The following is a 12,971-nucleotide window of genomic DNA, read 5'->3' on the forward strand; positions in this document are numbered from 1 at the left end:
GCGGTCCCCCTGCAACCTCTATTATGCCCCACAGTCTATTGTGCCACTGTGGGGCAAGATCTCTGCAGAAAACTGTCGCGGCGATGTCGCGGCAAGCACATGGACCCCATTATAGTCTATGGGATCCGTGTACTTTCACTGGCACACTGCTTGCCAGAACGTTTGGTATTCCATTCACGGGGGTCCACATGTGGACTCCCCTGAACGGATTACCAACACAGATGTGAACTAGGCCTAACCTAGCTTTTCAGGATAGGACACATCAGGGGCAAGTGCTGGATAAAACAGTAAGGTCTCGTTCACATCTGTGTTGGAAATCCATTTGGGGGAGTCTGCATGTGGACTCCCCCTAACGCATTGGGCAAGCGGTGTGCCAGTGAAAGCACACATACCCCATAAGACTATAATGGGGTCCATGTGCTTTCCACAATATCTCTGCAGGGAACATGCGGACAAGAAAGTACTTCACAATCTACTTTCCTGTCTGCATGTTTCGTGCAGAGATCTCGCGGCAAGTACACGGACCCTTTTATAGTCTATGGGGTCCATGTGCTTTCACTGCACACCGCTTACCAATGCATTCAGAAGTCTGTTCAGGGGTCCCCATGCAGACTCCCTGAATGGATTACCAAACACAGATGTGAACGAGGGGTAAGAAGCCAAGTTATTGGGCCAAAAACATAAGATTTTGGCACCCACCACGTGATCCCTATGAACCAATCTGTAATATGTCGGCCATGTCCGAAATAAACACACAAGACACGGTTTATTTTGAAAAATGTAATTATTAGTTAAAATACTAGAGCACTACAAAGAAGGCAAAGCATTTAAGGCACAAGTCGGAATGCCAATATGGGAACAGAGCCAATTCCAGATCTCATCACTTTGTGGCGACTGGATCTTGAGCTCCACCCATCCTTTTTAGCGCTACATATGGTTACCCAGTAACAGTTTATTCAATCTATACATTATAAAACAGTACAATCACAAAGTCACAATATATAAGAAATGTCCTACTGTCTACATTCTCGGTTATACATACTAAAATATACTTTTTCATTAGTGCTTGTATTATTGCTGAAAATCGCGGCAGTTCTATATTAAGTGTCTCTTATAAACCCGGACAAGACTGTCTCGGTTACTTTTATTAGTGTTTACAGTTAAAACTTGGCACTTTAGGAATAGGATGAAGAAATGGTAAAAACTATGTAACATGGAGCTTGGAGGATCGGAGCTGGAGACGGTTACTGTGAAATATATGGAAGTATTTATATCACTTTTATTTTCTGTGGTATTATTTATTGGCCACGACGGTATAGAATATGTGAATAATAATGGTAGACAAATGTGTATAACTAGCATTTTTTTTGCCCCAATGCATACTAAATAAACTTTGCAATATTGCAAATTGTCATGCTTCACATCACAATACAGTTTGTCTCCATGGTTAACCAATTTTTGCCTAATTTTAGCTAAACTATCGTCACGTTACAAATTTGTCCCAGGTCCCAGTGACCTCCTGTGCACCCATGGAGGGCCATGCAGCTACTATGGGGCTCATGAAAATTAAGGGTCCAGATTAGGGTTGAGACGATCTTCAGATTTCAGGATCGTTTTTAAAATCCGATTTCCGATCATTTTCCATCTGAACCCGATCCCAATGCAAGTCAATGGGATTTTTTTAATAATCAAATGCTTTAATTTTTGGACTCCACGCTGTGTAATGATTAGAAAAAAATCCTCTGGCTACTTAGTCCCCTCGGTGTCCACTTACCTGCACAGATCGCTGCCGCTCCGTGTTGTTCTCGCTTCTCTTCTCTCTCATTCACAGAGCACTGTGCGGGCCCCGGCCTTCCTAGGCTAGTGTTAGAGATGCTGGGAGAAGGCAGGGCTTGTTGTGGCTTAGGAGAGTGTGGGCTGGTACAGGGCGGGGAGACGTGAGTGCATAACTCACGTCTCCCCTCCCAGTACCCGCCCACACTCTAAGCCACAAGCCCCACCTTCTTCCTAGGTCTGTAACACTAACCTGGGAGGCGGGGGCACGCACAGCGCTCTGAAGGCCTGTAAATGAGAGAGAACCGGACTGAGAAGAACGGAGAGTGACAGCGGCAGCGGATCTGTGCAGGTAAGTTGAGTGATTGGGATCGGAATCCGTTCCTGATCTATTTTAAATTTACTCGATTGCCGATCGGAATCTGATCTTTTCTGATTCCGATCGCTCGACCCTAGTCCAGATCTAATTGACCCCAGTGAATGACCTATATAGAGCCTCTTGATCTACTGTCACAGCAACGTTAATGCACAAGTGAGATGAAATAATAAGATAATAAAATCATATAAAAAGCTGTGGCAGGTAGGTGTGACTATGTGAACGCCCTTCTAATAAACATATATGGGTGACGCTGATATTAATGCTCCATGTTATAAAGTTTTAGGTGTGTAACTATGATAAGTTTATTCTTTAATCCAAAAATCCTCTGAATCCATAACCCGTCCAACTGGACTAACTATGGAATGTCAGGAAAAATCAGCGATTGTTAAATATTCCTAGTGTTTCCCTATGGCCTATGTAAAGGAACATGATATTTAGAGAGTAACATTAACATTGCAAAAAAAAAAAAAAATTCCCTTTTAAGAGCTATTTCATCTTCAGTACTAAAAACCTAAATCTTCCAAAGCTTCCATAGATTCAATACAATACAATACAATACAATGCATAAAGGCAGCGACGGCAGCAAGCGCTCGGCCAGCTGTGATAATATGTTCAGTCATTAGAATTAAGGATAATCGGCATTAACACAACAACAATAACATAGCGTTTACATAAAGGTAAAAGGTCTTTCTTTAGAAATTATGTACCAACTTTAATATAATACTTTTCTGCAGATAATATGTTCATCTCGATGACGTTTGGTTACATACTTTATACAGACATGAAAATGACAAAAAAACACAACAAAATCTTCCATAAATATTTCCTATAGGATAAATCCTTAACTCGTAAAATAGGTACGAAAAAAAACTTCTTCATTAGTGTCCAAATAGAGAAATAAAAAGGCCCTTTAAAAAGTTTCAACAAGAAAAAAAAAAACATGAAAATGTTCTAGTAAACCGATAGGCCCCAAAGTATATACAGAATAAAACATTGTAGCAAACTGTTCCTTTATCAGATCATTAATTGTAACTAGTTCCAAATAAAATTTAACATCTACAAAGTTGTTTTTTTTTTCTTCTTCTCCAAAATACACACATAGTATTAAAATAAGAATAAAAAAAAGATAACAGATATGCTATGTCAAGTAATACTGGGTATAAATAGGTATCTGCAAGCAAAATGGTTGAAAATCTGGTTAAACAGAAATATACGATTGTCCCTTTTGTAATATTATACAAGATACACACAAACAAACAAATCTAAAAATAACGGGATGTGTCTTTTCCAAATACTTAAAGTCTAAATACAAGAGGAAGGATCAATGGCTTGGACGAAACCATGCAGCGAACCATGATTTGGTTGGTGCCCTCCAGCAGCTCTCATAGATACCCTAGTAAAAATATAGGTAACACACACTACAATGGGAAATAAAAATGCGTACGTGAAATAATCCTCATATCATATATATATATACATTGTATACTGTCTTCACCCATTTGGTAATCCATCCCTGAACTTAAGGAGAGTACCACTCGGGGGAGTGGAGTTTTCCCAAATAGACTAGTCATAGGTCACAGTGGCTTTTGCCTTTAGTTACATATACTGAAACAATATGGCGCTGAGGTACGTCATCTCTGAGTCTGGTGAATGTAAAGACATGTTGGGATGTCTCAATGAGACAATCTGCCTATTCTTAGACTTTGTGTTGATGATCTACAGTAGTCGATATCCCCCTTTATGGTCAGCTTAATAAACCATCTATTACATACTATATTTCTTTAGTGTTATCTGTCCTCTGACCATGGCCATTGACTAATGAGTTACAGTCGGGGACGTAACCATCAGAAGTTGGCTGATGGCAAATGGTGGAAGGACAATTTGCATGCCCAAACCAATTGTTCTAAAGATTGGGTGCCACCAGAGGTATGTAGCAGCGGCTTATGCATCTCTGCCCATTGCATGGGCTTGTGAGAGGTGGGTTGAGAGAAGATGTTGTCAGCCAAACTATCTAGAGTGAATGGTCTGCCTTTGCTTCCAGGACATCAATGTAAAATCTGTAAAATCGGCAACTCAACTACCAAGTCTTTAAAAGCACTGGTCACCATACTGGGCAGAAGGTCCAGGACTCCGGTTCTAGTGCTACCTCTGCACCGTCTAGAGTTAACATAACATGCCAGTAGATGTCTTATTCAGCTGAACATAAAGGGCTTGTCTAATCAGAGACCACCATTTTGATAAAATGTAGGCAATAATTTGACAAAATGATCCAAAGTTTTTGGCACAACTAAGCTGGTTATATGAGATCCTTTACCAACACCTATGAACGTTGCAACCCAGTTTGTCTTCCATAATCTTTAGATAGAGGGAAAGATCACAAAGTCAGTCTTCTGTCATGAGACTGTACATGGGACAATTCCCAGTCTGATTGTCTCTCCAGGACAACGTATGGCACCGTGCCATCTAAGGAGTGAGTTGACGGTTTAGTTCTCTATAGACCACCAAAGATGGATCCTCTAAAAGTCCTCATTATTAACCACTTCCATTTTATGTAACCTTTTTTGTGCCAAACTCTAGGCTAGCACTATAGTACGCATCTAGTCAAGCATGCGTCAACCAAACACTGTAACTTCAAAGCTGAGCTAAACTGTACAGGGCCATTGCTCCGGCTAGTCAGATCTCTTAAGAAACAAACTTATTTTTGCAAACCTCAACCACAGGTACAGTACTTGCCAGTATCCTCCTTAAAGAGTAGCCAGATCAGTTGTAAATCCAAAGAGTTGTTACTATACAGGTGTGCAGCATGCTTGTTCGTCTTCTAGACCTACAGCATTGATCTGGTGCTCATATTCTAGTGTAACATGCTCTATCCTTCCGATTCCCTGACAAAGCTCAACAGATCAGCTGGAATGAGGTATGTAATAAACATTCACATATCATCACATATTAATACAGCCTCACAGCCCATGACTTGTCCATACAGAGTTACCAAATCTCTCCACCTGACCTGTTTCAGAAGTGCTACGGTTCTCTAGTCCATGTCTTCTCTATTAATACCAAGAATCAGAAAATTAGGTTGACTTGTTCAGTTATTCAGCCTCTGGTACTAGAATGAGAGAGGAGATGGTAGGAAGAAGATATACTTCATTTTTTTTTTTATACTCCTTTTATCTTAACGCTCCCCATACACATTACAGCAGAGTCATCCAAGCTTGCCAGTGTCTTGACAGTGTTGGACAACTATGGTATGTGTATGGGCACCTCTTCAACCTACGGTGACCGGGAGTGAGATTGTTGAATGCTGAATTTTAATACCTGACCCTTTTGTTCTTCGGTTGAATAAGTTGCCGCCAGAGGTGATTGGCATTGGCTTACTTTCCTCTTTCCATTGTCATTAATAGAGGTTGGTCAATCATTGATCATATTGCTAATAAATTCATCATCGATCAATGATGGCATTATTTTATGATAGATACCAAAGGCTGGACGAACCTGAAACACCAAACACGTAAGGGGGTAGACTACTGAAGATCAAAACATGGTCTAGAGAATGAAGCACTAAAGCCACCAACACAAACCTATACTGTTTGTATAACCGATGTATTAGTCCTAACCTACATGATATACTAGGAGTGTTTGCGATTGGACTAATTTGATCTGCTATAACAAGGCTTTCCAATCCAATACTTGCCACTAAGACTATGCCCCTGTCATACAAAAACATTCTGCTGCCAAACCAGAATCTAGGCATTTGGCCATCATCACTACCTGCACTTGCATATCTCCACCACCTGGGTTTAACGTCACTAGTTAGTCTGTAAAGCACCAGCCTCAGAGCCATTCAACAGAAATCTGTAAGCCATGAATAAGTATCAAGTAAAGTAAACCGCCCAATACATTGTACCGTATCATATCGCTGCTAAGAAAAGCTACAGAAAGTGGTGACCTGCTGCTCCTTGTAGTGAATGTTTCCGTCTACTAATGTGATTGAAGAAAACATTTCTGTAATCTGTGCACAAAATATTCCTGGTCCTATAGGTCTGTGTTAGTGGGAGTTGTCCAACATAGAGCCCATAGGGCCATGGTAAAAATACTAAATATTGCAATTGTAGAGATTAAAGGGGTTGTAACATGAAGTGAAAGACGAACCAGACTAAGAACTTGTTCACAGGGTGCAAGAGGGGGCACTGAATCCACGTCATAATCCGCCCCCTCACAATAGAGGTCTATGTAGACCTCTAGCTTACTCTTTTCTGCGAGCTGTCCTTTCTTCAGACGGATTCTGCAGCGGATTCAGCCCCGGCATCCACCTCGTGGCAGCACCCTCCAAACTAGACCCATTCATTTGAGCCTATTCCGGAGGGGGAAGCCGCAAGAGTCACATTTTGGTCCAATTCTTATGTGGCTTCCTGCATCAGAATCAAGACCAAAATGCGTGGTTCTTATCCCCATGTGAACTAGCCCTAATGGTGAGACTGATGGGAGCACTGGAGACGGACGATCCACAGCATGAAATGAATGGGAGCGGCGACCACCACGAGTCCTGCCCACGTTCAGCCTGGTGCCCGAGAAAAGTCCCACAGTCTTCACTTTGTTGGACAACCCCTTTAAAAAAGAAAAAAAAAAAAAATACAATTCTGAGACAAAAAAGTCTGAATTTGAAATGTTGACTTTTTATCTCCGAATTTAACATGTACTGTCCATAGCCAGAAGTTACATCCTAAAAAAACCCAAATAATTTACCAAGGTGATTCTTTTCTGTGTAGTGGATGGACAATCCTACGGCCTCCCGTTATAGCCACAGTAGGTCAGAAGACATTCAGTGCAGCAAAATATCCATCGAATAGAAAGTGAAGATACTTGAGGTTTCACCTATCAAGCCCTTCCTGAAGACAATATTGTGCAGCGCTGTCTCTTACAGGGTTTGGCAATTTTCCACAGCTTATAAAATACTTTCCTACTTAGAAACGTGCTATCTGCTATCGAGATACGGGTTATGGCTGCTTTTGATCAGAGGGCCAGAGACCACCAATGTACAGGAATAGAGAAAAGTATCAATGTGCAATGATCTAGTGACTACCTGGAACGGTATTAAATCAGGGATTGTAATGAGCAAGCTATCCCCGACGTGGGCCCAGGTTTGGTAAAGAAGAGGAATCCAGTACACCACAATAAAAAAAATAATATACAAACAGACACATACAACTAAATCTACAAAGTGGCTTAAAAAGGACAATTATAAATATTTCTTCTTGCAAATCACTAGCTTGGGGATAGGAGACAATTTTCTTCCATGGACATCCCCATATTCACAGTTATCATTTTACGTGTGCTTTTGGCCTACAGAAGTCGAAGACACAACGAGTAACACTGCTTCTGTCTGACACTATTATGGTTTGTTGTGTGTTCATCTTATCTGTGTCTAGGCCAGTATTTTTTTTATTTTACCCCCCTTTTGCTCCTTTGGACATCTCCTTGAATTTTTTCCAGTAGCAAAAAGGCTAAAGTACATGTAAACAAAAGTTGCCTGCCCCCCAAACAGGAGCAGGTATTTTATTATTGGTAACTTTAGGTTGCCATCTGCGTCCAGATTTTTTTTTTTTTTTTTTTTAATTTGCAGTTAGTACAAAAAGAATAAAAAATTCTCTAAAAACATTTTAAAAATTTCAAAACTTAGAAAGAAAATGAGAACAGAAACCTACAACTTTTAGGAGTAACTTGTCCCAGAGATGAAACGCGTTGAGAAGATTTATGGCATGACTCCTATGAGGGCACTACCAAATTAGTGGATCTGTTGAATCCAATTTGGACATAATTTAATTTATTCACCATTTAAAGGGGTTGTCGAGCCAACAAAATGTTTTCCATTTAGAAAGCTACAAAGTAATAAAGGAAATAAAGTTCGCCTTGCTACTTCTCGCAGCTTCCATGGATGGAGTCCAGACATGCAAATGTGACCAATGGGGCCGATCACTGGCTGCAGCGGAGACGTCAGTGCTCATGGACAGATCATGACTACAGCTAATGGCTGACTTGTCACATGTTCATGCCAAGATGATATCACTGGGTAGGGGATGCATGGCAATGGCAGGTGATGAATAACGCAAGCTTAACGTCTTGATTATTTTTTGCAATTCCATGTGGCTGGAAGGTCTCATTGGGCAATCATTGATATGTGCATGGCTTGACTTCACCTTGCCAAAGTCATATGGTATGTCTTGCATGTAGTCAGTGATTTCCAAGGAACCCTATCAACAGATGAATCCACACTACAAAAAAAAAAAAAAGACAGGACTAGGATCTGCTCCAGATTTTATGGCTCAGTCCTATGGCCGACACACAGATCCATAAACAATACAGCCTGTATGCTATTTATTATTCCAGATTACTGGATAATATATAGACAAAAAAATTGGTTGTTTGCATAGTGTCTTAGGCTAAATTCACATATGCCATTTTTGATTAGGTGTTTTTGGCCAAAAAAAAAAAAAAAATACATGAAAAAGAAAGGACTGATGTCTGGTCTCAGGCTAGGTGCACACCTGCACCTGTATTCTGTTCGGGCATCTGTTCTATTCTGTTCCTTCAAGCAGTACTTTCCTCTCTGCATTTTCCAGGGAGACCCTTTATAGTCTATGGGGTCTGGGGGTTTCCATGGGTAAGCAGGTTAGGTGTCCACTTGGGGGCCCGAAGAATGGAAACCAAGGCGCAGGTGAGAACCTAGCATCGTCTGGTTTGTATTCAATGCTGTGTTTAGATCGCACCAAAAATGGCAAGGGAGGATTAAACCTAAGACCACTTGTACACTTTTAGTTAAGAAATTAAGACCTATGGAAAAACTATGCATTTTGATTTCTAATCTCTATATGGCATGGAAGACTTGAAGCCATTGGCAGACCTCTAGATGTATCACTTACAGAGAATAATTCTAAATAACTGCATCATTAAATATCCAGTTCCCAGGTTTTTAAACCCCAGAAAAATGGGGAAAATCTGGAGGCAAATGGCAACTGTGTTAACAGCTAAACAGCCCTAATACTTCATAAATACAAATAGTACACATACACAGGAAGAATGTTACATTCTAATACTCGTAAGGCATATTATTAGTGTATACGCTAGTCACTGTGTCGTCATCGTCATCATCATTCCCTTGTCACGCCTTAGCTCTCCAGCCAAGGATCCACGTGCTGTTTACTGGACACGACGGCAGTAATAGCCAAGAACCTTGCACTTCTCGCACAGATGTTGGGGGTGCTCCTTGCTCTGATCCGATACATCCAGACCATCGGGTTTCTCTAAAGGTCGCTGTTAACGGGAGAGAAAGGAACAAAGGATTATTAAATGCCTCTGCAACCTTACACCAAGTTTAGATACTGTAGTCACCCAACAGCTGCTGGTGAACTTCATCTTAGTCCTAAGCAGATGACAGCTGGGTTTTCTAGAGCCTTGCGCACAGCACTCACCTCCTCGAATAAAGAGGCTGAATTGTACAAAACTTAAATCCCATACTATAAATCATAATCTGGATTGAAAATACATCTTGGAAAATGTATCTTTGTGCTTGGCCTTAATCCAAGCTTGAACAAAGCCTAGCCAGATCTTGGAACCAGTTCCACATGTTATGCGCCAGCAATGACATGCTGTAGGGCTGGGTCAGGTCCACAAGCCTGGTTCAGGATTGATCGCTGCAAACATTTATTTAAAAAGATAATCAAATTCAGAGTCTTACAAGTCACTTGAGGTTTTGGTTTTGTGTTCCCCACTTTTCTCTCATTCATACCTCATAACTGCCCCCGATTCAGTTTAGCAATTCCTGATTTCGGGTGCTGGATGACTGGAGAAATGTCCCGACTTCAACCCCATCTGTGTCCATAGGATGCAGATGGAGTGGAGTACAATGGTGAAGAAGAAATATAGGAGCCACATTGAGTGCACTATTATACTGTGGGGTCATTATACTGTGTGGGGTTCACAAGGGAGCAGGACACCATAGCCGGGCCACAAAAGGTGCCTCATAATGGGTTTGGAGGTTTGGCTTGTGATACCTAAACGTGCCAGGTGTAGTAGGCCATAGATTTACAATAGCCCCCCACCCCACCCCACTAGTTTTAACAAGATCCTTGCCCCATAAACATCAGTGCACTCTTCCATCCATTTAATAACAAATCAAGGTCACCTCTGTACCCCCTGTGATACACCCTCTATTATACAGCTAAATACAGACAAACTATATAAGCTGCTACTCATTGCTACAAGTCTGAGAATGTTACTGAAGGCGTGCACAGTATTGTCATTATATTCATGTCTTGCCCAGCAGGAATGACTCGTGACCATTTCTTCAGAGCGGGATAAGACTGATTGCGCGCAATAAAATAAGACCAGTTGGGCCCATATCTCACCAAAACCAATATTGAAAGAGACCACTACCATCCTCAGGCCCTCTATGGGTTTGGCAATCACCAATCACTCACAACAAATTTAGTCTGATTGTCTGTGTCATTTTATGTGCCCCACGAGGTCTGGAAGTCTCTACTCTTCCCCGTGGACTCAGCGCTGGGTGCGGGAGGGGTGGTGGTGGTGGTGAGGGTTATTGTTGCAATCTGTTGGGAACCAGAACAGGAAATGTCTGCCATCTTAGATTCTGAACTCCAGTGTAGAGTTTTCCAAATGTAGAACTGCATGCTATAATTTTTAAGAAGGTCAGTGAAAGGGTAATAAACAAAATGTCCTCCTGCCAAAGGATGAAACAGACACCAGAGGGTCCCTGTGTAAGAACAGTAGTAGTAGAACCTTTGCACCGGAAAAGCTCATTTTAGCGCACCCACATACATCTGTCTAATAACCTACCTTTAAAAGTAAGCAATAAAATCCAATATCTCAATCTTATACGGACTCTTATAAATCGTAGACAGCTACTGGCTGGTGGTAAGGTAGTTCTGGTTGCACTTTGTCCATCCCAACAGATAAAATGGAGATTTCAAGTAACAAATCAATGGCATTGTCTAAAATGTGTCTGACCCTCACATGGTCGCTCTGAGCGTCTATTATACCATCATCTACCACCTTGGCTTTCCAAGACCCTATGAAAGGCACAGATGATCTTCTCTCCTTAGCAATAGACTTCAAACTACAGTGAATTCCTAAGGAGCGTGTGGACTATGGCATATGCCCTTGCAGGAATTTCTGTCCTAGTGGTCCTTTGCTTTAACCTTTCTATACATAAAGTACCAACCAGAACCTTCATTAAATCAGCTGTATTATAAACCAAATCCTATAAAGTATCCCCAGATCTCTTCAGCGCTCCTGGAGTGACTTCATGTTTTTGGCCCTTGAAGAATGCCATGACATACCAATAATGTTTCTGGAAGCTTAGCAAACCAGATGTGAGGTTGTTGGGTGTAGCTGGAAAATAACTGAAGAAACATGGCAGCTTCCTGCAAGGGGAGAGTCAGATATCACGGCCTTAATGATATATTCAGGATAGCAACTTCAGGCTTGTCTAGGGTCACTTTAGTTTTGCTGATCAAAAAATACATTGTTGCAATGAACCAAAGTTTTTCATCAGTTTGTATAAATCTAGAGAATAAAAGTATCAAATAAAAAAAAAAAAAAATACATGGTGTAGTACTCTATTGTTTACTTACAGTTTCACTGCATATGGTGGATCCTCTAAAATGTTATGTTCTGAGGAATACAGAACAATAACAGATTGCAAAGTTGCTAAATCTTTTATACACTGTTGCAATCTGTACAAGTTATGGTATTGACGTATGGCGTCCAGTAACATTTAGTAGACTACAGAAACCTCAGTTCGAAAACCATCTGAGATCATGTAAGGTAGCTAGACCTACAAAGTCCTCTCCTTATAACAACATTTGGCATTATTTAGTGGGAATCACAGTGTTAATGCAGGAGTCATGCAGCTGGCTGGAATCGGCCCATCTACAGGCTCCAAACCGCAGATCTGCACTTCATGTTTATCATGGTTATTGATGGAGGCCAGTTTGTTTCTCTTTATCTTTGGGAATATATATTTTTTACCTCTGAAAGAAATTAAGGCAAGGAGAATAAGCTCCGGCCAACAAACTCCCAATGAGCACCTCCTTATGTCTACATGAGCTAAAGGGTATGCCAAAGTCCTTTACTGCCTGGATATGTGATGAATGCTAGATTTGTGCGGCTCTGATCACTAGAACTGGATCCTCCAAGCCCCCGTCCCCTCTAGATGAAAACCATGGATGTGATGGTCAAGCAGGCTCTTTGCTCTTCCACTAAAATTCCTCTTAGCCTCAGTCTTGTAACAGCAGAAAATGGGGTATCAGATGCCCCTTCCCCAATGATCACTGGGGGACCTAATAGACGGATCCTGACCAGTCTAGCATATATCACCCATACAATAGGTAAGTGATAAAGGCTTTAGATTTGGAATACTCCTTTAACCCATAAATTGTATTCACTGTGATGAAAAAATCTATAGTCACATAGATCTAGTGAGTACCATGAATCCACAAAAGCTAACTATATTACCAATAATATAAACCAATAACTAGCAAATACCAACAATACATAACTCCATAGTAATACATAAAGATGTACTAGATACAACGTCCCAGATACAGTATATGTCTATCGATAGCGCAGTCTTAATGTAACATTTCATTGTCTTCCTGACCACGGCAGACGTACACAGCATATGTTATGTGTCCGTAGGAGTCAGTTACACTGTAATTTTTCAGATTCTATTAGAAGTTCTTGGGATAAACTTGGCAAATATTCTAATCAAACCTAAAAATACAGAGTGCCAGATATGTACTTT

General features: G+C 40.9%; 1 protein-coding gene across 1 annotated transcript in view; it reads right to left on the minus strand.

Moving 5' to 3' along the window:
• Window positions 1-765: 765 nt before the first annotated feature.
• The window catches only part of ZCCHC24 (zinc finger CCHC-type containing 24), a 70,891-nt gene continuing 58,685 nt past the window's right edge, over window positions 766-12,971 (minus strand). The window contains exon 4 of the mRNA XM_075257764.1: window positions 766-9,460. Within this exon, the coding sequence (XP_075113865.1) occupies window positions 9,347-9,460 (114 nt within the window). The 3' untranslated portion in view covers window positions 766-9,346. The remainder of the gene's footprint in view (window positions 9,461-12,971) is intronic.

The sequence above is a fragment of the Leptodactylus fuscus genome, chromosome 10 (assembly GCF_031893055.1).
Source record: "Leptodactylus fuscus isolate aLepFus1 chromosome 10, aLepFus1.hap2, whole genome shotgun sequence".
In the NCBI taxonomy this organism is placed as follows: Eukaryota; Metazoa; Chordata; class Amphibia; order Anura; family Leptodactylidae; genus Leptodactylus; species Leptodactylus fuscus.